This window comes from Heterocephalus glaber, unplaced genomic scaffold (assembly GCF_053883595.1).
Source record: "Heterocephalus glaber isolate CG9 unplaced genomic scaffold, H.glaber_assembly_v1.0 deba00000122, whole genome shotgun sequence".
In the NCBI taxonomy this organism is placed as follows: Eukaryota; Metazoa; Chordata; class Mammalia; order Rodentia; family Bathyergidae; genus Heterocephalus; species Heterocephalus glaber.
In genome coordinates this window covers 54,969,543-54,996,197 of record NW_028258138.1, presented here as the reverse complement: position 1 = coordinate 54,996,197, position 26,655 = coordinate 54,969,543, and the positions used below count along the sequence as shown (strand labels likewise).

General features: G+C 34.0%; 1 protein-coding gene across 10 annotated transcripts in view; it reads left to right on the top strand.

Annotated features, from left to right (window-relative positions):
* Cblb (Cbl proto-oncogene B) overlaps positions 1 to 26,655 on the top strand; it is a 212,441-nt gene that overhangs the window by 14,738 nt on the left and 171,048 nt on the right. For all 10 annotated transcript variants that reach the window (XM_021264279.2, XM_021264269.2, XM_004835783.3 and 7 more), the window contains exon 3: positions 378 to 628. In XM_021264279.2, coding sequence (XP_021119938.2) covers positions 378 to 628 — 251 coding nt within the window. The remainder of the gene's footprint in view (positions 1 to 377; positions 629 to 26,655) is intronic.

Sequence of the window (26,655 nt, the reverse complement as noted above, 5' to 3'; positions counted from 1 at the left end):
GACAATGGTGCATATATAGTGATTAGCATATACAGTGCATATATGGTGCATATACAGTGGTTAGCACTTGTAAGTTCTCTTAGACTATGCACAGTATGACACTGTAGAAGAGTTATTTAAAATTTTGGGCTTGAAGATAAGGACATGATATAGAAAAGCCTGCACAGGAAAAGAAGAAAAGAGGAATCGATTATGTTAAGACAAACATGAATGTTTGCCAGTTCTTTGTAATCTGGAGTTAGTAACATATAGTAATATGGTCATAATTTATAGTATGGAAAAATGAAGAAATAGGTACAGTTCCATTCATTTCTCATTTTTCTGTGAAAGGAAATATGGTTCATATAAAAACATTTTATTTTTGTCTTTGTTTTTAGGTAAGGCTGTGTCAGAATCCCAAACTCCAGTTGAAAAATAGTCCGCCATATATACTTGATATTTTACCTGATACTTATCAGCACCTGCGACTTATATTGAGTAAATACGATGACAACCAAAAGCTTGCCCAATTGAGCGAGAATGAGTATTTTAAAATCTACATTGATAGTCTAATGAAAAAGTCAAAACGAGCAATAAGACTTTTCAAAGAAGGAAAGGAGAGGATGTATGAAGAACAGTCACAGGACAGGTAAGAATATTTCCGAGTTTTTAAATTAATGTCATTTATGTTGCGTTTCACCTTATAGTTAACACAAATGTCACCATGAGTTTCTTTTCAAGAAAATGTCATTTGCTTTATATACTTTTCACATCAAATTTTACATAATTTATGATGATGGCTAGTTCATAAGACAGTGTTCTTATTTTTCTAATAGATTTTCATTTTAGGGCAGTTTTAAGTTTACAGAAAAATTGCTCAGAAAGTAGAGTTCTCTGTACCCAGTCCTTCTTGCAAGCAGTCTCTCCATTTCACATCTTGGATTAGTGTGGCGTACTTGTTAGAGTTGCTGAACCAAAATTGGTACCTTATTAGTAACTGAGGTCTAGAGGTTGTATTAGGGTTCACTGTTTTTATTTTATGGTTCTGTGGTTCAGAAATGTGTAATGTCACCTGTCTACCTTGGCAGTGACAGGCAGAACAGTTTATTGTCCTCAAAGTGCCCTATGCTTCTCCTCTTCATTGTTCCACACCAGTGTCCCTACTTCCTCAAGCCCAGGCAGCCATTGATCTTTGGCTTTGTCTGTAGTTTGCCTTCTCCAGATGTCATATAATGGGATTCATACAGTCTGTAACTTTTCAGACTAGCTTCTTTTACTTAATATATATTTAAGATTCCTTGCTGTCTTTTCATAGCTTGATGGCTCATTTCTTTATGTCACTGAATAATAACTCCACTGTATGGTTATAGCACAGTTTTTTTTTCCCCACTCATATTGAAGAGCATCTTAGTTATTTCTAATTCTTTTGGTAATTACATATAAAATATCTATAAATATTTGTATGCAGGTTTTTGTATCCACTGAAGCTTATAATGGAAAATTCAGTTATCTAGGTATGTAGAGTCTGAAGTTGTCTGTAAATACTGTCCAAACAAATACCCAGAAAAGATAAAACTACTAAATTCAAACATAGAAACAACCTTTGCTAAAGATAAAATGTCATAAATGTTTTACATATTTAAAATTTTCTTTTAAATTAGTGATGAACCCTAACATACTCATGAAAGTCTAATCAGTTGTATGACTCTGGGCTCATCACTGAATATTCTTAGACCACAGTTTATATACATCTTGACGGTAGTGAATCTTCCTGCTGTTTTTAAGTTTTAAAACTCTAAGATTCTCTCTTGAACTACCAACTGGAATTTGAATTGCCACAACTTTGTAAAAGTATGGTAAAGAAATATAATGGTTGTTTATTGTTACAGGCTTTTCAGGATGGCCAGAGTTATGAAAAGCTAGATGTTAATGTGAAAACTTTCTTCTCTTTGTAATCCTACCTTTAATAAAACAAAGTTGTTTTATAAGTTTCTGTGATACTTACTCAAATTTAGTATCCCTGGAGTTCTTGGTGATTTAGTCAAGCCATCCATTAAATTTTACTTTTTAGGGTATCAGGACCTTCTAGGTCTAGGAATTTGAGCGGGCACAATGTTTTAGTTTGATGTAGTAAGGACTGGTAAATTTGCATCCGACTTCTACATTTTCCATAGAAATATGAAACATTTTCTAACTCTGATGGTGTTCTGTGGCTGGCATTTTTAATTCAAAGCTTATGTTAGGTAATTGTCTAATCATAATTCATAATCATGCACCATTCTTTGTATAAGGACATAGACTTTTGATTTGTAGCAATATAGTTGTACACATTCACTTCTAAGTTCCCTTAGGATTCTAAATGCAAAGTGGCATATAATGTGCTATTACATGGAACTCACCAGCATTTTGCTCTGTAGAACATAGCAAATTTCTTAGAATATTTTCATGGTACTTAGGCAGCAGAGTATACCATTGAATAGAATGACTCTGCTGAACATGTAAGACACACTAATTATTGGTAATGGTATAAATTCTTTGAGTAATCTTCTCATTTTGCAGATAACTCAGTAGGGATATTTGTTTCAGTAAGCTAAAATTGAAGGACAGTGATAGTAGAAATAGTAATTTGGAGGTCTATGATTAAACCAGCATTGCCTCAAGTGATTTTGTGCTTTATTAGGAAAATTTTGCTGGTTGAATAGATGAATCAGGATTTTAATGTTACTGCATCTATGTTGTACCAATATTAAAATTTCTTTCTGGATTTATTTTACAATTAAATGTAAATGGAAAAACCAGTATTCTGAAACTGGCTCTGTTTTAATTGATTGCTAAAGAGTGTCACTTGAATTTTTAAAGCTATTACCCATAAAATTAATTTATATTACATATAATAATAGAAAAATGAAATACAATTTAAAAATAAATGGCACTCAATCTATTTCCTAGTTACTCAGGTCCTGTGGAAGGACAGAGACAGTAATTATACTTAGATGCTGAAATAGACATTTAAGGCACAATGGAAACCTCTTGCCTTGCGAATGGGCAGAGTAATGATTTCCTGCAAAGTAAGCCCACGCCCAAGGCTGTGCGCCACCCTTGACTGTTAACAGTAAATCTCCTTCTCTTGTATCACTTTTTCCATATGGTTCTTATCTGTTTATTTATTTATTTTTTGTGCAAACAGTTGAACCTCACATTTAGTCAGTGCTTCTTTAGCTGAATGTTTAAAGCATTCCGAGCTGGCATTTCTGAGAATAGTGATTCAGTGATTTCTGGCATACATAAAGTTTGTATGTATGGAAGAGTAAATGAGTTAGTGAACATGCAGAAAAGTCTGTCGCTTGAAGTAGAGTCAAGGAGAAACTTTATATCATTGTCTTTTGGTGGTGCAAGTCAAAGTGGACGTGAAGTTAGTTATTGCTGATATTTGTACAGTGGACGTGAGGTACCTTCTGTCATTTGACTGGCAGTTTCATCAGTTGACCATTGTAATAGTAAAATTTATTCTTTCATCACAAAATTCTGTATTGATCAGGTGCTCAGCAAGGTCTGATGGTAGACACCTGGAAATGATAGTCATAGATTATTTAGAATTTTCACAGTGGCTTCAGTGAACAGAGACTGTAACGCCCCCTTCCCTCTCCTCCTGACAACTGGCTTCACCTCTGAAACGAAACCAGAAGTCAGCATAAGTGCAAAAACATACCTCTGCAGTTGTCATAATATCTGTTAAGAAAATGAAGCCTTTTAAACATTTATGCTTGAGAGAAAAACATTAATGTTGTCTTATTACCATTTCAAAGCCCCTGTTTCTTTCTTTATACACAGTGTGGTAGAAGACAAATTAACTCCTAGACAAAATAGGTTGTATGTGTGAGTAGGCAGGAGTGTTTGGATGTTTCACACAATGGTCTTCATACTGAATAAGATTTAAGAGAAAATTATGCCAGCATAGAAAATAGTCTTTAAGAGGCCAGCCTTTATTTGAAATTCGGAACAAAACAAAACAAACCTGGCTGAACAAAGAAAAACTTACAAAGCGCTACTTAATAAGGTGCCTTTCCCCTTAAAGAACTATACATCATTGGCTTACTTCATACCTGTGTTGTAATTTATAAGCTAGTGAACCAAGAGTGTTTGGAACTGACATTAAAGATACATAGTTACTATTAGACAAGAGGAAGGGAATAAGTGAGAGAGAAAGGGGCTGTAAGGGCAGATAATTGGGAGGTGGATATGATCAAAATACATTTTGTACATTGAAACTCCCCTCAAAAATGTGAAACTAGCAGGTCGCGATGGCAAGAGCCGTGATGGGAAGGAATGATTAAAGAATGTTTTGTGCATGTATGAATCTGCCAAAATGAAACCCATTAATCTATACAACCAATATATATTAATGAAGATGTTGAGATAAATTCACAGAATCATGCAACTGTTTATGTATGAGAAGATGCTCAAATAGAGTTATATGTATATATACACACACTAATTTTTATCAAAAATCCTAAAAAAAAAGCAAAAGAAAAAAAACCCAGCAGCTATAAAAAACACAAAGCTGCAAACAAATATGCTTGCTTTCTTCATGTCACTGTGTGGACATCCTTTCTTTGTTCAGAGAATAATGTGGTATTAATTAAAATGGTTAAATCTGTATAAACACAAATACATGTCATTGTATGGTAATCAAAGTAGTTTTGAAATTCCTGAAGGGTTTTCAGCTTTTCATATGAAGAGGTTGACCTGTATGTACAATTTGAACTTTAGAAAGTAGTTTAAATAATTACTAGACCTCACAGAATAATGGCCTTGCTTTTATCATGCCACATTGAACACCACATTTCCTCATAGTCATTTCTTCATGTTGTGAGAAAAAGTGCCGCTGAACTCAGTATAAGAAATTGGATCCAGAAAACTTCACGGTCTGATGCCATTTCTTCTCCCAGTATTCTTCGTAACTTTTGTTGATGTCTTCATTCCAGTTTACATTTTGCAGTTTTGAAGTTACTGTCTGGCTATCACATTATTTTCATCTCAGACATTACAACGAGATAAAATGAAGATACCATGATTTCAGATTTAATGTTGCTATTGGTATATCAGTCTATATAATCCTTTTTCAAATCCAGTTGTTATTTCTAGTACACGTATAGTTTTTGTTATTACATTAGTTATTTGCAACTGAATTAATCATAGAGAAATTTCATCTTTTATAAATTAAGCATATTGTATTGAATGCCTTCCATTTTATGAAATACCTATTATCTAATGATGCTCAAAAGAAAATGATTTATATTCATTTAAATAATTTTGCATTCACAAAATTTAACCTGGTCTGTTTCCTTTTTTTCCTGTTTGCTAGTATTCAAAATTATAATTATTTTGTATTTCATGAGAACAAGGGACAAATTTCAGTTAGAAAATATGATTTCTCAATAGATGAAAATAGGCTATAACTTCTTTTTGAACACAAGTATGTTAATATATTTACTTGCTATTTAAATTGTTATATGTATGTTTGTATTCTAGGAATTTTTTCTTTTAAATGAAGACTAGAGGAATTAAAACAATTTTTGATATTTCAAAATAATATGTAACTTAGATTCAGAAGTCAAGTAGTAGGAGTCAGCCTTTTTAGTAGCAGTGTGTCTCCCTGGTAGGAACTAGAATTTTCTTTAGAAAACTTGGACATAGTTTTGAGATTGATTTACCATAAATGAATAAAAAGTCAATTAAATCTTGATATGAATATTTTTATGCATATTTCAAGCATCTGAGAAATCTGAATAGACTTTTCTAAAAGTGAGGGGGCTCATTTCTTTAACACACTATGAAAGCAGAGGCCACAAGAAAGTTATTTAGACAAGTATTTCCACAGTTAAACAAAGGGAGCCTGTTAGAGTGAGCAGGTGAGGGCTTGCTTTTAAGGACTTTATAGCCTTGTGTATTTGGGTAACTGCACCCCTGCTGCTTTGCTAACTAGTTCTAAAGTCATTCTCTTGTTTTTGTTTAAATGTAGAGTGAAAAGGTTTTGTTTTAGGTCAGTTTTTTCCCTTGGGGTATATACTTTTTTCAAAATTCAAAAGAAAACACAATTAGATATTATTTAAAATGAAATCCACTGGTTTAAAAAATTAATAAAATGATTAAATTACTCCGTTATTTGCTGTTTATTTGTTTACTTGTGTTACTCCCCCCCCCCCCATGACATTCAGCTCCTAACTCCTGGTTTCTTACTTATTAAAATTTTATTAGCATTTGTTTTAATTTCTTCCAAGTCATACATCATACATACATAATATTTAGATTTTGAAACAGGCCAAATTTTATACAGATTAAAGTTTATTAAATGTTTATAAATTCCCAAGATAACCATAATGTGATAACACAGTATAAACAAACTCGCAAGACTCCAGTGAATTTGGCTTTAAGGATGAATACCTTTTATGTTTTTCAGTCTTAAAGCAGCTTATTAAAATTGATGTTTTCTTTTCAGTAAATATCTGGTGACTTTCAAATTTGATAATTAAAATCCAGAGGCACTCAGGAAAGAATGCCTGTTTTTAGTTCCATAGTAACAATTCTCCCACAAAGAAGATTGATGAATGATGTCTTTCAAGTGGCAGATTTGTCATTTAGAGAAAGCTCCTTTGGCAGTTTCTTATAAAACTAAATTAAAGTCTGTTTATAAAACATACAAGCTGCAGTGATAATCCTATAGCGTGAGGAATGCTTGGATATCTAGCCTGAGAAGAATCTTATTTTTTAGTGATTTCACAAAGTGGAATTTCCAAGAATACAAACAGATTAACATTCAGCGTTAATTGGGTAGGGTGTAAAATAGTATTTCTGTTTGGCAATTTTGAAGTAGGATATTTCTGAAGTATTTACTGTTCTAATTTTTTATATTAATCTTTGTCTCCTTAAACTCAATGGGCATGACTTTTGGTTTGAGTAACATTTGTACATAACTTTTATATATGTGCTAATTATAGCACAATACACATATGAGGTCATTACAAAAAAGTACCCTTTATAGATTAAAATAATAGACATTGAAGCCTGTCATGTTTGGTAGAACCACTGAAGAACAGATTAAACTAAAAGATCATTTAGATGTATTATTCAGAAGTGTTATTTTAAATACCTGATCATATGATTATAATGCCCCACTTTCACAAGTTACCACAAATGCATGACTGTATTTGTTTCCTCAGACCCCTGTCACAAAGTATTACCAACTGGAAGGCATATTAAGCAAGAGAAGTTTATCCTCAGAGTTCTGGGGATCAGAAGTCTCAAGTCAAGGTATCATCAGGGCCATTCTCCAAACCCTCGAGGGAAGGAGATGATGCTTCCATTTTTCCCTTAGCATCTGGTAGTCCCAGGCATTCCTTGGCTGATAGCAAGAAGCCTCCAGTTTCTGCCTGTGTCATCATATGGTGTCTTTGGCTCTAGATGTGTCTGGCCAAATTTCCCTCAATAAGGACATCAGTTACAACCCCATCTTGAAATCATTACATTTCCAGAAACACTGTTTCCAAATAAGGTGACATTGGCAGGCAGGGTTGAAATTAGAACTTCAACATATCTTACAAAATTATACTATGGAGAGGAAGAAGGTTGAATCTCTTTAGAGTATATGCCATTAAATTGTGAATGTTCCTTGGTTGAGTACCATGCCAAACAAAATTACTTAAAAGTATTTTTGGAAAGATTTGTGAGCTCAACTTCTTATAGTCTTTTGTGGGGAAGGGTTCAGGTTTATACTAGAGTGAATGGTGGATTTATTATTAATTTTTATGTATATATTGAAAAATACAGTGGATTCAACATTAGTAATTTTTTATATATTCATACTTTGTTATAACATGTTAATGCATAAAATCCTATCTCTTAGAAATTTGTCATGATATACATATGCATATTTAATTAAAATTTATATATGGGTAGTCCTTATTATCCATGACTAAGAATTCCTGTCTTTTTATTTTGTGACAAGCTCTAGAGGATTAATTAAAATAGTTAATTATGAATTACATCATCATCATTAAATCTGTTTACAAAGTTTTTTCTGTGGCAAATAAAGTAAGAATTATTTTTCATGTTTATGGCTTAGAGAAAACTATACCACATTCATACTGTCTTTAATATTAAAATATAGAAATTTAATATTAATAAAATTAAAATATAAATATAATAAGTGTGACTTCAAGTCAAACTTTAGGGACTCAATTTAAGCATTTTAGTGTAAATAAGAGACGATTATTTCTAAAAGTGGCATGTCGAATGGGTTAAATGAGACAGAAGTTAACAAACTATACAGAGTCAGATAATAAATATTTTAGACTTTGCCAGATGGTCTCTGGCAGCCTGTCAGCTATGTCTTTGTTGTAGGAAGGAAACGGAGTATAAACTAATTGTCTGTGTTCTGATAAAACTTTATTTTCAAAAACATGTGCCAGACTAAATTTGGCCTGTGAAGTATAGTTTGTCAACCCTTGGCTAATGGTACTAATTTGGCCAGTAAAATATTAAAAGTTTTTTCATCAACACAGACTAAATAGGAAAGTAGCATCAAGAATGTGTTTGCTTAGTAGTAATAATACCCAACTGACAGTAGCTTGTGTAAATAGGGATACGCACCTTTCAGTACTGCTTTCAAAGAACAGAGGTTTTTCAGGCTTCATAAACCCCTCCCTTAGCATGTTGGGTCTTTCCCTTGTTTTGATTTCCTGATAGCTGTAGGATTCCCGCTGCAGTTCTATATTTTATAAAGCAGCTTGACAGAGGAAGGGGGATAGTGAGCAGCACCCCTGTCTGTCTTTATTTGCATTGCAAAGTTGTCCCAGAGCATGTCCACTCATTTGCTGGCTCTCTTAGATCTAGTAGGCCTGCACCCTTGCTTACAAAGGTGGCTGGTACCTTGCAAATTTAAAGTGTAAGCCTCCACAATAAAGGAAGGCGAGAGAGAAGGGAGTGAGAGGGGTGTTTTGTCAGTCCACACAGACAAAATTTATTTAAACATATCTTACTGGGTAACTTAGCTTTAAGCTTATTTCATTAAGAATATATTGTCAAGAATTGTGAAGTTGCTGGGGATTTAGCTCAGTGGTTTTGCCGCCTGCTGTGTAAGCGCAAGGACCTGAGTTCGATCCCCAGTTCCAAAAAAAAAAAAATTGTGAAGAATCTGAAGTTTATTTGCCATACCTTCATACATAGAGCCAGAAGATAGGAAAATCTTTGATGAGAGAAAAAAGATTTAGTCACAGAAACAACTTCAGACAGTGTGTCATCATTTTTGCTCTGACGCCAAGTTCTACAGGATGGCAGGAAGATGAGGTGAGACCTACATGTGCAGTGACTTGCCTTGTAGAAGAACCCCAAGCCTAATGAATCTCAGTCTTTATAAAGGGCAGTAAATCTGCCTGACTTTTGCCCTGCAAGAAGACATATTTATTGTACTGGACAGTAAACTTTCTTTGTGTTCCAGAGGGAGACATTATTGGAATCATCTTAGGCTGTTGCTGTATAAATGTTCCTGAAAGAATAGTGCCAAAGAAAGGCAGTTAAATATCTCTGATCACAGAATGCAAAAATGTAAAAAGACTCTTCTCTGAATATGTATATTCATTTCTTTCTTAGAAACCATAATTGTGTCTCAAGTTCTAGGTTTTGATTACTACTTAAGATATCGTGAACACTATTTTGTATTGTTAGTAAGACCTGTTAGGTCTTGTATCAAGATGTTTGTCTGAAGCCTATGAGGTCATTGGTGGAGTTTTTTAGAGGTGGCTAGATCTTGTGTGTTGCTGAGATTAAGGATGTGATCCTGAAATTGATTCTTGATGTGATGCTAGGATTAAGGGTGCCTCACCCTGGGTGTGAGTGCTACTTGCCCTACAAGCAGCTAGCCTGGATAGAACATAAGGTACAGAAAGAGCTGTTGTTGTCACTGCTTGTTGCTTGCTGCTTCTTTGTTACTTCACTGCTTTGCTGCCTTCTGGACACCATGGACTGTTTCTCCTCTGCCATGCCACCCTGCCTTGGAGCCAGCCAACTGTGAACTGAAACCTCTACAAACTGAGCTAAATAAACCTTTCCTCCTTTTACTTTGAGTGTCAGTTATTATTGTCTCAGCAATGAGAAAAAATAAGACAGACAAAATCTTGGTTTCTGCTGCTTAATGTGTAATAAATTGTCTGTGTGGCACATCTAATAATTACTAAAATCATGTGCATATGAAGTAATATGATGTTCAGATGGATAGTGGAAACTTCTGATTTTTTTTTTCTAGTGCTAGAAATTGAACCCAGTACCTCATAATAGGCAAATGCTCTCCCACTGAGCTACTTCCCCAACCAGTGGAAACTCTTTAATGTAAACTTTTTCTATTCTTGCTTATTTTCTTGGAGGAGGGGAGAAATAACTTTAATCATTTGATAAGTAAAGGTACTAAAGGTACAAAGGTTCTAAGACTGGTTCATCTCAAGCTTATTTTGCTATAAAAGAGAAGACAATACTGATCTCTTTTTAAAATATATTTCATTCTTTTTTAAATTTCAGATACCATGTACTTATGCTTAGACCCAAATATTTTGTTTTAATAGGTAAGGAAGATTGAAATTATGAGATACAAGAATTATATCTTAGTTATCAGTATCTGAATCTCAAAGATATGTGTCAAGTACTCCAGTTCCATTTTCTATCTGGAAAAGCAACATTGACTGGAAGTTTAATGCTGTGATAAGGGAGTATAAATGTGTATTCACAGAGGATGTGTGTTTAAATGATACCTAATTTGCCAGTTGGCATGTCTGAGCCTGCAGCTGTTAACATGTCAAGGCTATTTAGCATTTAATGCCTTTTTTAACTTTATTTCAGAATAACTTATTTGAACAATTAGCACATTTTATGGTTGTGAAAATAGCTATTTTCTCATCTTTCTTACAGCAGTGTTAATACTGTATGTCAACTTGTCAATGTTAAGTTTTTTTTTTTTTAAATGACAGTCTGTAATCAGTTAAATTGAGATGGAAGGACTTTAAAGCTGTATTTGTTAAGCATACCTTCTGTGAATATCTACGTGGATGTAGTTATGTGAAATGTTGCTTTTGACTTTTTCAGCTAGATAAGATTTTTTTTTTAGGGAAATACAAAAGGTTGCCCAAATATTTTTCTAAAGTATATTAATAAAAATAAAATTTTGGATCATTTTATAGATGCTGGAAAAACTACAGTTTTTATTGTAAAATTTTTCTATGGGACATTTGATTTTCTGTGATTGAAATGACACGTGGAGCTTTTAAGTTTACTTTTATTCCAAAAATATTAGAAAACCTTAATTAGACTAAAGATTTCCATATCAGTCAGCCAGGTCTCATTTATTGAATTAAAATAGATTTGCACATATTCAAGTCCTAACAGCAAATTCTTACAAAATGTGTAATTTTACCCTGTATAGTTCTATTTTCCTCACAAATATATATGTAAAATTATGCCTTTATAAAGCAGTAGAGTCTTGAAGTTGATAATTTTTCACAATGCTTTTTTCTACTCGTATTATTCCTTGGTAAGCTATGGCCTACAGGCCAGATCTATCCTGTGCTACTTTCTATAAGAACATTTTCAGTGGCACACAGCCATGCTTATTCATTAACTTAATGTCTGTGGTTACAGTGGCAGAGGTTAAGTAGTTACCACAGACATTCTATGCCTACCAACCTGAAAATATTCACTATCTGGGCCTTTATTGCAAAGTGTGCCAACCCTACACTATTGATAAGGTCTTCTGTAGCAATCTTAGAAAGCTGACATTTTGCAACTTCAGTACTTTCTTCTCTTTGCTGTTTTCTTCCTTGTATCTGCCAGTGAGGCTTTCTGAATTACTATTCACTGTGATCTTTTAAGGCCAAAAAAGTGTTAACTGTAGGTAGTCAATGACTGAAAACTAAAGGAGTGTTAAATTAATGTTCTGTTTTGTGTCAGTAAGTAGTTTTAAATTACAATTAATTTAGACTTTTTTTTTTTTCTTAAAATGTACCACCAGTGTCAGGCAGACATTTAACCTAGAGGCTTTCTTATATGTTCCATGGATGAGGTGCACTGTAGTTGTCTGGTATGATTATTAAGTACAGATATCTAAACTTTTATATGATAACTACTGAATTTATCAGTTGGGATCTGATCATTTTCATTTTGTAAAGAGTGTCCTAGCAATTTCTGATACTCTGCCTGTTCTTAGTCTCCCTTAGTCAAATTATCTTATTTTATGTATGAAGTTCCTGAAGACCATTAAGGTGGCACAGGTAGGAAGAGAGACCTGAATGTGTCCAGAATCTTTTCACTTTGCTATGCTTTCTTTATTACCACTGTAGAAATTCTTCTGGCTACAAAGTCACTTAAAGAATCTTCAGGAAAGGTAAATTTCTGTAAGGCTTTTAAAGGAATTTTGTTGGAAAGGAGAACTCTTTTAGGTTCTTTTTAGATTAGTTTACTCATTGGTTGTAGAATTTACCACTGAATGCCTCCCTTTTATTTTGCCATTTTTCTCTCCTTTTCTCATTTCCCATTTATCAGATCTTCTTTCCTATTACTGATAGAACTAAAGCTCTCACCCTACTCCTACCCACACCAGGGTTCAGCATTTTCTGACCATTATAGCACTTATCAAAGCTTTCTGTGTGGCAGTTAACTGTTTATTGTCAAATATTGCTATCTTTGTTAAGTAGTGATAAGATACGCCATTTTAACTGTCTCATACATTTATAAAAGGGGAAATCACTTCTGTATATCCCTTACAGTGTTTAAAACAGTGCTTCCGTACTTGACAAACATTTAACAATAACAATGATTATATTATATCACCAGATTACTATAGGATTATTTGAAAATCCTGATTTATTCCCAGATTAAGAACTGAGAGAGAAAGGAGAGAGAGAGAGAGAGAGAGAGAGAGAGAGAGAGAGAGAGAGAGAGAGAGAGAATTTAATATTGGAATTGTTTGGTGAACAGGCCAAAGTCTGCCTTCTAGAATTTGTAGGTAAGACTATCACCCTCTTCAGATTTTGCAACAAGTACCAGTGATTTTTTAAAGAAAAAAAATGTGCATAAGTATAGTAATGCTATTATTTATTATAAAGTAATTTTATTTTATAGCAACTTTACATCTTGTGTATATACAGATATCTTTAGTGGAGTAATATTCTTAGACAAAGTTCATGAAATTTATGATTTAGAATCAGTTCTTTAATAGTGCGTTCTTGTAGATACCTTTAATACTTGTAAGATAAGTCCCTAAAAAAAAAATCCACGGCTTTACTGTTGCGTGTGCACCTTTAAACTACACAAAGTAATGGGCCTATTTCACAGCTTTCCTATTGACCTACTAGTTTTATGTGTGAATGGCAATAAGAGTTTTCACTTCCTCTTATTCTTATTTTAACATTTCTTCAAAGACTTTTTGTTTCTGGACTGTGTTGTATTCATAACTGCAAATACATAAGACTTTTCAGCAACTGGGGAATCCTCCAAACATCTATGCTTTCAACATGAATAGTCCAGTTTCGTTCATTTGGTCTATATTATTGACAGTGGTACTTTATCCTCCTTATGCAGCATAGCAGATGGTTCTGCTGTTCACAGTTCTTGAGAGAGTGCAGAAATACACATTTACAAATAATGAAAAAATTTTTGTTCTGGGAGTTGTTTTGTGCTCTTATTGATGGAGTTCCTTGATATGTGTAAGGGTTTTCAAACTTGAAAATTGCATTTCACCTTTCAACTAAGTTTCTTTTGTACTTCTATTTCTCTTTCTTTTGGACAGTTGGATCTAGCATTTTTGCCATATATATATATATATATATATATATATATATATATATACTGCCATCCCCTCCTCCCCCTTTTGAGCTGTGTGAGTAAATCAACTCTGAGATACATGTGGGACATTTAATACGTAGACAGGGCTTCTAAAGGAAAGGATGGCTGTTTTCTTACATCAGCCATGCAGACTTAGAAACAGATTTGGAAGGAAAACAGAGGCATGTGTGTTCTCTCTATGTTATTGTTGCGCCCCCTCACATAGCTGTTAGGATTTGTCAGCAGTTTGTTTTGACTCACTGTACCAAGGAGGGGGTGGAATCGTGTGTTTTTGTAATTTTACTAGTGTAGGATGTCAGTTATCTCAACTTTACCATTTTCTTTGGCCATGATTCTTCCATGTAAAGAAATAACCACATTTCCCTATTTCTCAGGGCAGATTTTGGTATTGAAACTTTCCCTTACAGTCTTGCCAGATAGATTTTTTTCTTATAATGATGGAGGTCAAAACCCAGTCTCTTTATTGTTTCATATTGCCTCTATGATGTGTGTGGTGTGTTCATGGTATTTCCCCACAGTGATTTGAGAACCAACTCGGGTTGTCCTTTTCAATTTATTTTGGGTTTTTTTTTTTTTTTTTTTTGAGGCAACTTCTTCCTAAGTCACTGAGTTGTCCAGGCTGGGTTCCAATTTGTGACCCTCCTGCCTTAGGCACCCAGAGTGCTGGGATTACAGATGTCCACTGCCTTGCCTGGTTGATAATTCTTCTATAATAAAAATTAATTTTATTTATATAGAGATTGTGAGTACTCCTAGTCCTCATTTCATTTCATGGGAGGTAGTTTTTGAAACAGATAGCCAGGCTAAATTATTTTGACTTGGTATTGTAAGTTAGTGGTAATTTTATTGGAAAGAGAGGAAAGGGATCCTGGACTTGATTAAGAAGGTCTTTTGATTTCCAAAACTAATAGTAAAGAGAGTATCCTAGATATATCTGTCTTGACCTTTTACACTTTCCTGAGAGAAGTAGCACCCTTGGGTGCTGTGTGACATGGTGGTCTTCCCATGCATTTGTCAGGGCATTAAGCTTAGGAAGGAAACTTTATGAATGAGACTCAAACAGCAAGTAACATTTACCTCTAATAAGTCAAGGTTCCTCTTATAGTTAAAGGTCAATGTAGATGTCTGGTATCCCAGATAACTTTCTTGTATGTAACTATTCTCTCTTTACTTCTTCTGCCATATATATGGCAGCATTCTAGCAGCCAGTTGAATTCTTCTCTGTATGCTTTTATTGTAAACTGTCATTTAAATAAGTTTAAATAACTGGAGAACTTAAATCAGAATTCTTTTAATGTTTTTAGTACTTCACATTTGAAGAAGCCACAGACAGCAAGTAAACAAGGTGAGAACAGACCATTATTTGCTGTACTACAATCTTAAAACTACTGTCAATAATTTTAATTAGTTATTATTTTAGAAAGTTTCCAATTCATTGCAGGTCTTTGAAGCTTAAACAGAAGCAGAAAATGTACATCAAGTATTTTAATATATTAATAATCCACTGCACTTAGTTGATCTGGAACCAGTAGGTTATTTTTTTTTTCAGTAAGTTATAGTTTTTAAAGTATAGATATTTCAGAGTCTCAATGAGCCTTAGAGTAAAACTGTTCTGTAAGTTAAAAAATAATACTATTTTCAATTTCTAGTTGGGATATGGAATCATGTTGATTGAGTTTAAAGATTTAAAATTTTCTGATGTCTTTATATTCTCCTCAGTTTGTTTTCATTTTCCTTTATGATCATTTCTAATTTCTCACTGTTCCACTGGACGTTTTCTTTTTCACTGCATAGGGTAGTTGTTACAAATCATTGGATATTCAATTTGTAAAAGGATTTCTGTGAAATACAACTGCAAAGTTTGTTCTCATATTGAAGTTAGTTTTCAGAATTATTCATGGTACAGGAAAATAAATTCATATGTGAAAGCCTTCTCAAGTTATTCTTTGCACTATTACGTGTTTTCTTTCACTAGCAGAAATAATTAAGATTTTAGAAAAGTAGTGCTTCTGACCATTAAAAATAAACAGCCTTGAAAAATGACAGCCAGTATAGTTTATGGAGGTCAACAAATCATATGTGAAAAGGCAAATCCTGTTTTTCATGTGAAAGTGTCGCTTAGTGTATATGCTTCATCAGCTCACGGGTAGCAGATCTGCATAGTTTAGTGCACAAGAAAAGCTTCCAGTGAAAGGTCTTATCTATGATTTTTTTACCTTTTAAGATTATAGCATTTTTGAAAAATGTTGAGTATTTTGTGATATAGCAGTACTGTCATAATTGAAAATCAACTTTAATTGGTGTAAATTTAGAGAAACTAACATTAGAATTTTTTCAGAAGTTCTCTGCACATGCATGTGTTTTTAAACATGGAAGGGTTTTTTCCTATTTTCCTTTTGTAGTCATATAGTAAACTTTATGTTAAAACTTGTGTAACTACAGTATATCCTTGTTACATAGTTACTTCCATGTTGTTACAGTCATGCATCCCTTATAGTTACAGTCATTATCCCTGGGATAATTTCTTGTAACTACATCCTTAGGTGATGTTACCATTGTGCAAATGTCACAGAGTATAACTTACACAAACCTAGATAGTATAGATCAGCCACTTGGTAGGGCTACTTGCTGCAGTCCACAGACAGACAATAAATATAAGATGTATGAGGCTGCTGCTCACATAATGGGGCATGCTATTTTGCAGTAAACTTTGTATAAATTGAAAGGAGCATACTTTAACATAGTGATAAACATATAGTAGTGAATACACAAACCAGTAACACAGTTATTTATTATCAAGATCAAGTATTATGTACAATACATAATTATCTTTGCTACCTCATAAATAAGGAGGAGGGTACTGAGTGTGTTTACACCTGTATCGCCACAGCCACATGAATAATGTATTGCTGTGAAGTCAGTAGGTATTAGGAATTTTTCGGTTCCCTCCTGATCTAATGGGACCACTGTCTTTTATGAGGTTTGTGATTGACCTGAATGTCCTTATGTGATGCATGACTGTGTGTTAACCTGGATTCTTTTCAGTTTTTAGAAGTGCACGTGTGCTTCCTTCAGCTCTTTTGTTGGTATAAGTAGAGTTTGGGATTTAATTGGAACAATACCACCTATTGTGCACAACTATCTTAAGGAGTTTCTTGGGTTCTGGGTGGAAGCCCAGTGTATTAGGAATTTTTAAGAATTTCTCTAGATGAAGTCAGTAGTGTAAAAGTACAGAATTCTGATACTTCTAATTAGGCTACATCTTCCTATGTAACCTGGTATTGCATACTCAAATTCATTTTTATGTACAATGGGCAAGTTATTGTTTCAAACTTATTGCTATGTGCTTTTTAAGGTAATATGTAAAGATTGTATATGTTATGGTGTACAGCATGATGCTTTGATAAATGTGTTCCTTGTGGAATGGCTTGAAGCTAATCAACATACACATTACCTCACAACTTGATCTTTTTTTATTTTTTTGTGGTGAGAACACTTAAAATCTACACTCATCATTTATGAAGAATACAATAAATACATTATTATTAACTATAGTCAAGTTGTACTATAAATCTCTTAAACTTGTTCCTCAGGTCCGACTGAAGCATTTTATCCTTTGAATAACATCTCCCCAATCATTCACCCTGACTCCCTATCCCCTAGGGAAAATGTTTATTGGTACATTCTTTAATGATCTCTTTTGCAGTTAAATATAAAGTAAAATAGAGGAGCTATTTAGTGATTATTTTGAGAAGGCAAGTTAATTCTGGACTTGGCAGTCGTAAAGTTTAGAAAAATACTTTGTTTTTCAAAAACATTGAATACTGTACTTAATTATAAAATTCTAACGTTTGAAATACTGATCTTTAGTGATTGTTTAGTATCTCAGAAGACATTTTCTGTAAAGTCGAGAATTTTTGTTTTAAAATTTATGCTACTGAAAGATTTCAAGAAATGTCTTAACTTATTCATTATTGATGTTAAATGACTTTGAAGAGTATTAAACTTTAAGTTTTGATAAATAATAAAATCATTTGAGTTACCTAGGAATGTGAGTCTTCTTTTCAAGTCAGAATTAAACTCAACTATTACTTGTAATATCACTGAATGCTGAAAATAAGTGGTTAACAGTATTTCTTAGTTACGAAAGGAAGGATTGAAAGAAGAAAAATATCCTACTGAATTAATACTTTGGAAGCCAAATTAACTATAAAAAAGTAGAAGTTACTAATTTTTATATTAAGCCTTTAATTTTGTCTTTATATTTAACTGGTTGTAGTCATTGTTAGTTTTTTTTTTTTTTTTGGTACAGGGAATCGAACTCGTGACCTTGTGATTGCTAGGCAGGTGGCAGAACCACTGAGCTAAATTCCCAGCCCTGGTTGTAGTCATTTTTAGGGTCTCTATCAGAGAAAGAGAGTTGGTCTACTTTCATTGTCTTGCTTGAGGCAAGATTCTGGAATGTTTCCTAGAACTGACATACTCCATTGAGTTATAGTAACGTGCTACAGAGTGAGATACATTATTTGCCAGCATCTAAATCTGTTCTCCTTATTCAAGATCATGTGGCTAAAATGAATGGAAATTCTGATGTCCACAACCTGGAGAAATAATAAGACATAAAGCATTGTTTACTTGTGTGAAGAATTTTTCTTTATATTTTCTCGTAATCTGCCCAAAGATTTCTAGCCCTATCTTGAGACACTTTCCCTCAGGTCATTTGTCAGTTGTTCAGGTCTTCAGGACTTCCACATCCGCAGCTTCAACTGACTAAATTTTTTTTTTTCCAGCTATTCCATCCTTTAGATTTTAACTTAAATGTCAGTTCCTCTGCAAGATCTTCTTTGAGTTAATCATTCCAATTTTTCCATACATTGTTTTCTCTCATAGTACCTTCGTCCTTCTGGAACCCGTCACAATTTTTAGTTCTTACTTTGCTTCACTACTCTTGCCCTAGAGGTTACCTTGGTTCCTGCACCATATATATATTGAAGGAATGACAGGTGGTACCCATTCATCCATCTTGAGCAGTGTACTACTTAAGAAGCATCATAAAACTTGGCAGGCTTTGTTAAAATTTATATGGGCAGGAAATACATAATAATACAGCACTGTTAAACCTATAAACTTTTATATTAATTCATTTTCTGCTTACTATAGCAGAATACCTAAGACAAGGTAATTTATTGAAAAAAAAAAAAAAAAAGGGCAGCCCATTTTCCGGTCCCCCTTACATCTCTCTTAGAAGCTATCTGTCTCTCAATAAATTTTTCCTAATACTTTTTAAAAAAAGAGTTATAATTAGCTCACAGCCTAGATGCTGGAAGTCCAAGATTGGGCGACTGCATCTGCTTGGCTTTTGTTGGAACTTCATGACAGAACAGCAGAAAGACAATCAGGTATATGCAGAAGATAACACACAGTGAGAGAGGAAGCAGTAGAAAGGTGAGAAGCCAGTAGCTCTTGCAGTAACTGTTCCAGACCCATCAGAGTGGGAGCCTGTGGCCTTAATCTGTTTGTGAAAGCAGAGCCTCAGTGACCCAACCACCTCCCACTAGGCATTGTCTCCCTGCATTGCTGTGCTGAAGACTTAGGCTTCAGCATGAGTTTTTGGTGGGTCCAAGATGTATGCAAATCATAGCAGGAGGCATTGTTGATTTGTTTTTGTTTTGTTCAATTTTGTTTTCCTTCCTTGGGAGGAAGGAGAAATTTAATAGTGCATAAGCCAGAAAGTTAATTAAATTGGGTGTGTTAATCTTGTATGGTCCAGAGGTATTTCTTTTAATCAGTTGGGGATTATGTTTTCATGTGACATTTTAGGAAGGATAAAAAAGACCATGCAGCCACATGCATAACTCTTTTGCCTGCTGATCTATAATTAGAACCAGTGTTTGAGAAGCTGTGTTTGTGTAGAACTGAAACATTATTTGAAGTGAAACCACTTTCCACATATTTAATTATTTGTTACATATTAGCTACTCAAACCTATTATAGTTAAAAGTTTTACTGAGAACTACGAAATTGGAACCTGTTGCATCTGTGTTACATTTTTCTTGATCCAAATTAAAGTAAAATTTCAAAATACTTGTTACAAAGGTGCTATTTGGTCACAGCCCTAAATTAATGAACATATTAGGAATAGTATTTTGCACACAGGAATCTTTGTGTGGTGCACATCTCTTTTCATGCAACCAGAAAATAGTTCAAACATTATCTTATACTTTCTTGAAATAATTGTCATCATTGATTTAACAATCATAACATGCCAGCATATTATTATAAAAATTTTATAATATTATCTTATTATTTTATTATTTTCATGGTTTTTATTTCCAGCTCTATTAATTTGAGATTATTTTGACTAACTCTTTGGCCTCAACCTATTTTTTTTTACTATATCTTCTGTTTCAATGCATAGTACCTGGTACTGCAATATCCCACCTTGTAGCTTTACTTGAAGAAATGAAAAAATACCTTATTACTCCCTTGATTACTCTTCAGCTTCATCCTCACTGATTTCATTTTCTGGATTGTGCCACAATACTTTTCATTTTATAGGCTCTTAAAATTGCTTTCTCTTCCTAAAATGTTTTTCCCTTGACTTTTCCCGTTTTTGGTGGAGAGGCAAAAGCTAAACGTAAATACCCACCTCCTCAAGTGGGACTATTTGACTACTGTATCAAATAGGTTGTCACAGTGTTTTAAATGGTTTTTCCTGATGGTTTTGTCCTATTCCCACTTACTTCATCTTTCCAGGCATTACTGATAAACTTTTTCTTTCTTTTTTTTTGGTAATCCTGGGGATGGAATCCAGGTCCTCACCCCTCACCCATGCCAGCCACGAACTCTACCACTGAGCTGTACCCCCAGCCCTGATATTCTTACTCTTGAAGCATTTTTGAATAATGAAGTGCTAGAAGTTAAGCTTTTACTATTTACATTGTTGGTGATGGTACCAAAATTCAGTTCTACCTTGATCCTTTGGATGGCCTTATGGAGTTGACAGATAATTCAGTTTTGTCAGGACTCACGCAGGAGGACACATGAAAGCCAGCTGGGAGTCTGGGGAGACTTCCTGTTTGCTTATGTCCAAGTTAGTACTTGGGAAAGAGTTAGATATAGGCAGAGCAAGTTTTTCCTGAGTAAGAAGTATCCATCTAACTCAAAAGTGTGTGGAAGTATGTTTGTTGGTGTTCTGTGGTATCATCTTTGAATCGGTGTTCAGAATCTGTGTTTGTGTAGAACTGAAAACATTAGAATTTTAAGTAAACCACTTTCCACGTATTTATCTAGACAGGATGGGAACTGGGGGATTTGAGTATCTTTTTATAATTTTTTTTTTCTCTTCTGACTTTCAACCATGAGCATAGTTATATTTGTGATCTTTAAGGGTATATATCAGAAAAAATAAAACAGGAAATTACTGCGATACTGTACAATTTCATATTTAACGAAAGGTTTGCATTTTGGGTGTTTTGTAAGTTAGCTGTTTCTCATCAGTTAAATTCTAGGCATTTAAAGTTTGATACTACTCATTCGTAATTTTGTGTTTCATATGTTTTAGCTTTATACTAGACCACATGCCACATGTACAATAGGTAGTCAACACCTGACTGAACTTTTGAGGACATAGCTTGACTTTTAAATTTGGTAATTTTTTTTTATTGTGCCTTGTATTAGCTTCATATTACTACAAAATTATATATATATATATATATATATAAAACTTTACAAAGAGAAGAGGATTATTTTGCTCCCAACTTGCAGGACATTGCTTTCTCAGTTCTGGTGAGGACCTCATGGCAAATGGTGGGTGGTAATGGAGGGATCCCTTAGTAACAGTCCTTCACAAGAGATCAGAAGGTCATATACTGTCTACCTCATAACCCCCATGACAGGAATTTCCAATAGGTCCCACCTCCCAGCAGTTCTACCACATCCTAATAGCACTACCCTTGAAGGCCAAGCCTTTAATCACAATGGACTTTTGAGAAATGTTCAGTCCACACCAGAACTGTTGCATGCCTTTATCAAAGTAGTAGGAGAGATTTTGTTTCACATGAAGCTTCCCAGAAGCGAAGGAACATTCATATCATTGTCTCTGAAATTGTATAATCAGGTATTGTACTATTTTTAAAATTTAAAACAATATTTAAAACAATGAAAATAATATTTAATATTGTGACAGATATTGATTGGTAAAAGAGTTTAGAGGCACAGATGGTCTTTTACAGAAGAAATCTAGTTTTCATCTATATATCACAACTAAATCTGATTGATATTTCTTGTCATATGATGCTTCATAAAATTGATATTGTTTCAGGGTTTTCTACACTACCTGCAATATAAAAAAACATTTTTATAGTGCTGAGTCTGGGGAAGTATTGTGTACAACAGAGGAAAATCTGTAGTCAGAAATATTACTTGCTGTAGGAAATAAAGTACAAGGATATAAATGTCATATAAACAGTGAACAACCTTATTAGGCCATTTTGGACACCTGTTCAATAACTTTAATTAGAAAGCTTTTCCCATCATGATGTACGGGGATTTATAAGGTATTGATACTGTAGACAATCTTACAAGTTGTTTTGATGTTGACAGCAATGTATTACAGGGAAAGGAGACAACAATTGCAACTATCACTGTATATTATCTTTTTCTTTACTGTCTTGTCTTGTAACCTCTAAAGCATCAGAATCTCCTAGAGTAATAAGAGTTCCACTGATAGTGGAGGCAAATTAAATGTGTACATGATAATTGGGATTCTTGATTTTACTAATTACATGTAACCTGAGATATCCCTTTCAATGAAATGTCAGTATTTGAAAAGTTTTAAATGCTGTTTTGAATTAGATATTCAGCAATAATAAATGATTTTTCTCTTGTAATGTCTTTCAGTAGCAGACATTGCTCTTACAGTCAAATAATCAACAAGAAATACGAAGAAGTGTTTTGAAAAGTAATGTCATTTTATTTTTTAAAACTGTGATAGTCTAGATTAAATGATATGACATTTTCAAATTAAAGTGAATGCTAATTAACTTGAAAAGGGTTTTCTGTTTGGAAATTTGGGGCACCCTTAAAATAACTGGAGGAGGACTGGGGATTTAGCTCAGTGGCACCGCACAGGATCCTAAGTTCGATTCCCGGTACCAAAAAAACCCCCCACAAAAAAACCTGGAGGATTTGTGAAATGAATAGAATTGGGAATTATGGATAGAGTGTCTTACTCGCACCAATAAAAGAGGATGGGAAAATTGATTCTAGAAGGAAAGATAGTTGTAATTGTGTGTGTGGGAGTTGATCTTTTGCCTTTACTGTGATAAAGGTCTTTATGGAAAGACAATGATAATCATTATAATTATTTTATCTCTTTATTCAATCATAGAGCTTATTTCATCATAAACTACAAAAGTAATTAGAAAAATAACCTGTATTTCCTGAAGTAGGCATATTTTATGAGCTATATAAAATGATATTTTTAAATACTTTTTATTACATTAGAGAAATATCAGTCTTTTCTGCAGTTACTGCACAGTAAATGGAAGAGAAAAGAATTGACTGTACTAAAATTGTTTTATTTTTAGGAGGATAGTAACTTAAGAATTATGGGATTAGTATATGTTAAATTTTCTGGTCTAAAGTGCTCTAAGTTCCCTAGAAGCTTCTGTTCCATTGTGGTTGAAATGTGTTCTCACCTTTTTGAACTGCCTCATTACTGCTGATGTAGGTGATATCTCGAAATGTCCTCAGAGAAAGTTGTGTAAAATTTCCTTTGACCTTTCCAAACTTGTGACTAACCTACCTTACACCTGCTGATTCTCTTTAAAGCCAAGTAGTTTGTGTTCAGAACAGCTGCTTTCTTTTTAAAAATACTTCAGTTATATTCACTTTATATTCACTATATAATCATTTCTCAGAAATATATGTCTCAAAGGTGGAAAGGGTTTTGCATCATGGTCAAGACTAATACTACTTAAGTTTATTGGTGCATATTTTTTCTAAAATCTGTGCAACAAAGTAGACTGAATGGAGGAAATATTCATTTCTTCCAAATTTTTAGTTCTACCTTTCAGTATGTGGCATTTAAATATTTTCTACCTTAAGGAGAAAGAATTAAAATCCTTTTTTTTGCGGGGGGGAGCTTTATTCTTTCAGTGAAAAATCACTTAATATCTAATAAAACTCATTTTGTAGTTTCAATCACTATGTGTATTAAAGGTTGCTAATTGCTTCCAAAATTCATTTTACCCCTTTCCTGTGATAACATAGTTCTCTGTTTTTATGCACCCATAGTAAAGACGGTATTTCCCAAGCTTATAAGGAGTTGTTGCGGCCTTGGGAGAACATTTTGACCAATTGGCTCTGGGTACAAGTGAGCTGTGCATGCCTTCCTTTCACTGTTTTGCCTGCTCCCTGCTGGCTAGAACAATACTTAAGTGAAGATACTTAGTAGTTTTCTCTGGCCCTGTGGAGGAAGATGATACCTTAGGGATGGCAGAAGCTCCGGGGAGAAGGAACCTGGTGTTCTTGAGTACCTCGTAGACTAGAGCTGCCACGCTTTAAGCACGAAGGAAATAAACATCTGTGTCAGCTGGAACTCTGTGTGTTTGTCACACGCAGTAAAAACCATGTGCTGAAATCCATCACTGTGCTGACAGTATCCACTATTTTACTGCGTCTTCTTGAGATTTGTTTCAGATTTATTTAATAATATGAAATACAGACTGATTAACTATATCTTGTCCTACAAAAAAATTGAATTCGTGCTGATAAGGATCTTCAATATTATCTTGTTGCGGTTTATATTATATAGTTATTCTATGGTAAGCCATTTTGTTCCTCTCTGTTGGATTTCATGACTCTTGGGAGTTAAACAGGGTGTTGTCTATTGACAGTCCAGATTTCCTATGTTTTCAGTTTTTGTGTCACCTTGTAATACTTTCTTTCTCTTTCTCCTTCCCCCATGTCTTTCCCTTCACCTTGTGCATTTGGCTGGGGTCTGTTGAAGCGCTGGTGCTGCTCTGTGTGGCTACTTCACCAGAGCCCATGGACCCTAATGAAGACCAGGTGCCTGGCATTTTTCCTGAACACACACATGCTGGTGAAATGCAGTTCCTTGCTTAGGGAGTTTGTGGGTTTATATTATAATGGATGGAAAAATGCCCTGTACTGTGGAACCTTTTAAACTAGTACCACTTATAAGAAATTCTGAATGTTATGGAAACAGACTTCTGTGTGGGAGATGAGTACTAGGGGAAAAAAAAAGTTTCATAATGATGAATGAGAAACTTCAGAAAGCATTGTATCATTCATCATTTTCAGTCCAAAAGATGACTTACGTCATCACACAGTACGGATGGTGAATAGCTTCACTGAATGACACGGTTTGGTTCCAGGTTATTTAGTTACCTTCCATTATGTAGAAATACTGTGTCCTTGGCAGGGCTACTGTAAACTATACTTGGTGCTGTAGGTAGGAAAAACATTGAAAGGATGGCCATATTATGGGAGCAATACCTGTCCTACTGGAGTCTTTCCTAAGCTCTGTGTTTGTGGCTGTGCTAGATTTCATTATATTTTTTATGTCTAGCTATAAGTGCATATAAATATCTTGCACTTTAAATAAAACTGGAAGTGAATACATGTAGTCTTTCTTGCCTGTGATTCATTCATACTTTTAAAATTCATTTTATATAGAAAGGAAAAGTAAAGAGAATGGTTCCTTTTCTATCAGTGTATATATTTTAAAAAACTTGTAATGTGATAGATAGTTCCTATCACCTGGTCCTAGAAGCAAATTCGGAATTTACTTTGGTGCACTGGGGTTTCCTGCATACTGTTGCCCTTCTGATTGATTTCAGGAACATTTTTTATTAAGGCTTCTATAATCCTCTGCCTTCATTAGCAGGCATTCTTGTAAATGGAATTGTCAGTCTTCTTAACAAACTCCAGCATTTGAAGGAAATGATTCCCAGAGTCTCCCCCATCATCATCACCATGGGCAGCTCCATCACTATCAGGAACTTATACTGTGGTCCTGCATAGCCAGAAGTGTACCTGGCCACATCATTCTCAAAGGCTCTTAATGCTTTTCAGGCCTCACTTATATCCATACCTAGTTGGGATACCATTAATCAAGAGCTGAGTAGATAAGAGTTCAAACCCTGGCTCTTAATGTTACTGTGTAATTTGAGTAATCTACTTAAATTCTGTGAACCCCAGTGTCCTTTTTTTCTAAGTGAGGTACTGTGATATGCACCTAGTGGAGTAGTTGAAGAGAATTTAGAAAGATATTAGTCAACTGCCTAATACAGTTTGAGGCACCAAGTAGTTACTAAATAGGGCAGAACTACTTTTATTTTTAATAAGAAGTTCGTGTGAGAGAATGATAAAAGGTGATGGAAGCGTAGGTAAGTGGGTAATGGAAGGTTAAGAAATAATAAGCTTGATCTTATAAATGCTGTGAGGAACCATTATAGATTCTTAAGCAGTGAAGAGGCACCATGTAAAAGGCACATAAAAGGTTATTTTAATACATTATATGTTGTGGTGGTAAAGATTGGTGAACAGAATAGGAAAATTGTTAGATTTTTATATTGAAACATTCTGTTTGCAAGCTAGAGCGTCTTAATATTTTATTTCTTTTTAATGGCGAATGTGTTTTATACTGCATTGTTACATGATTTTATTACTTCTGTATGAATGATTTAATAGAGATCATTTTATGTATGTAGTAAATGTGTGTTCCTTTAAAGTGTCTATTATCTAATTGCCCTGTAGGAATAA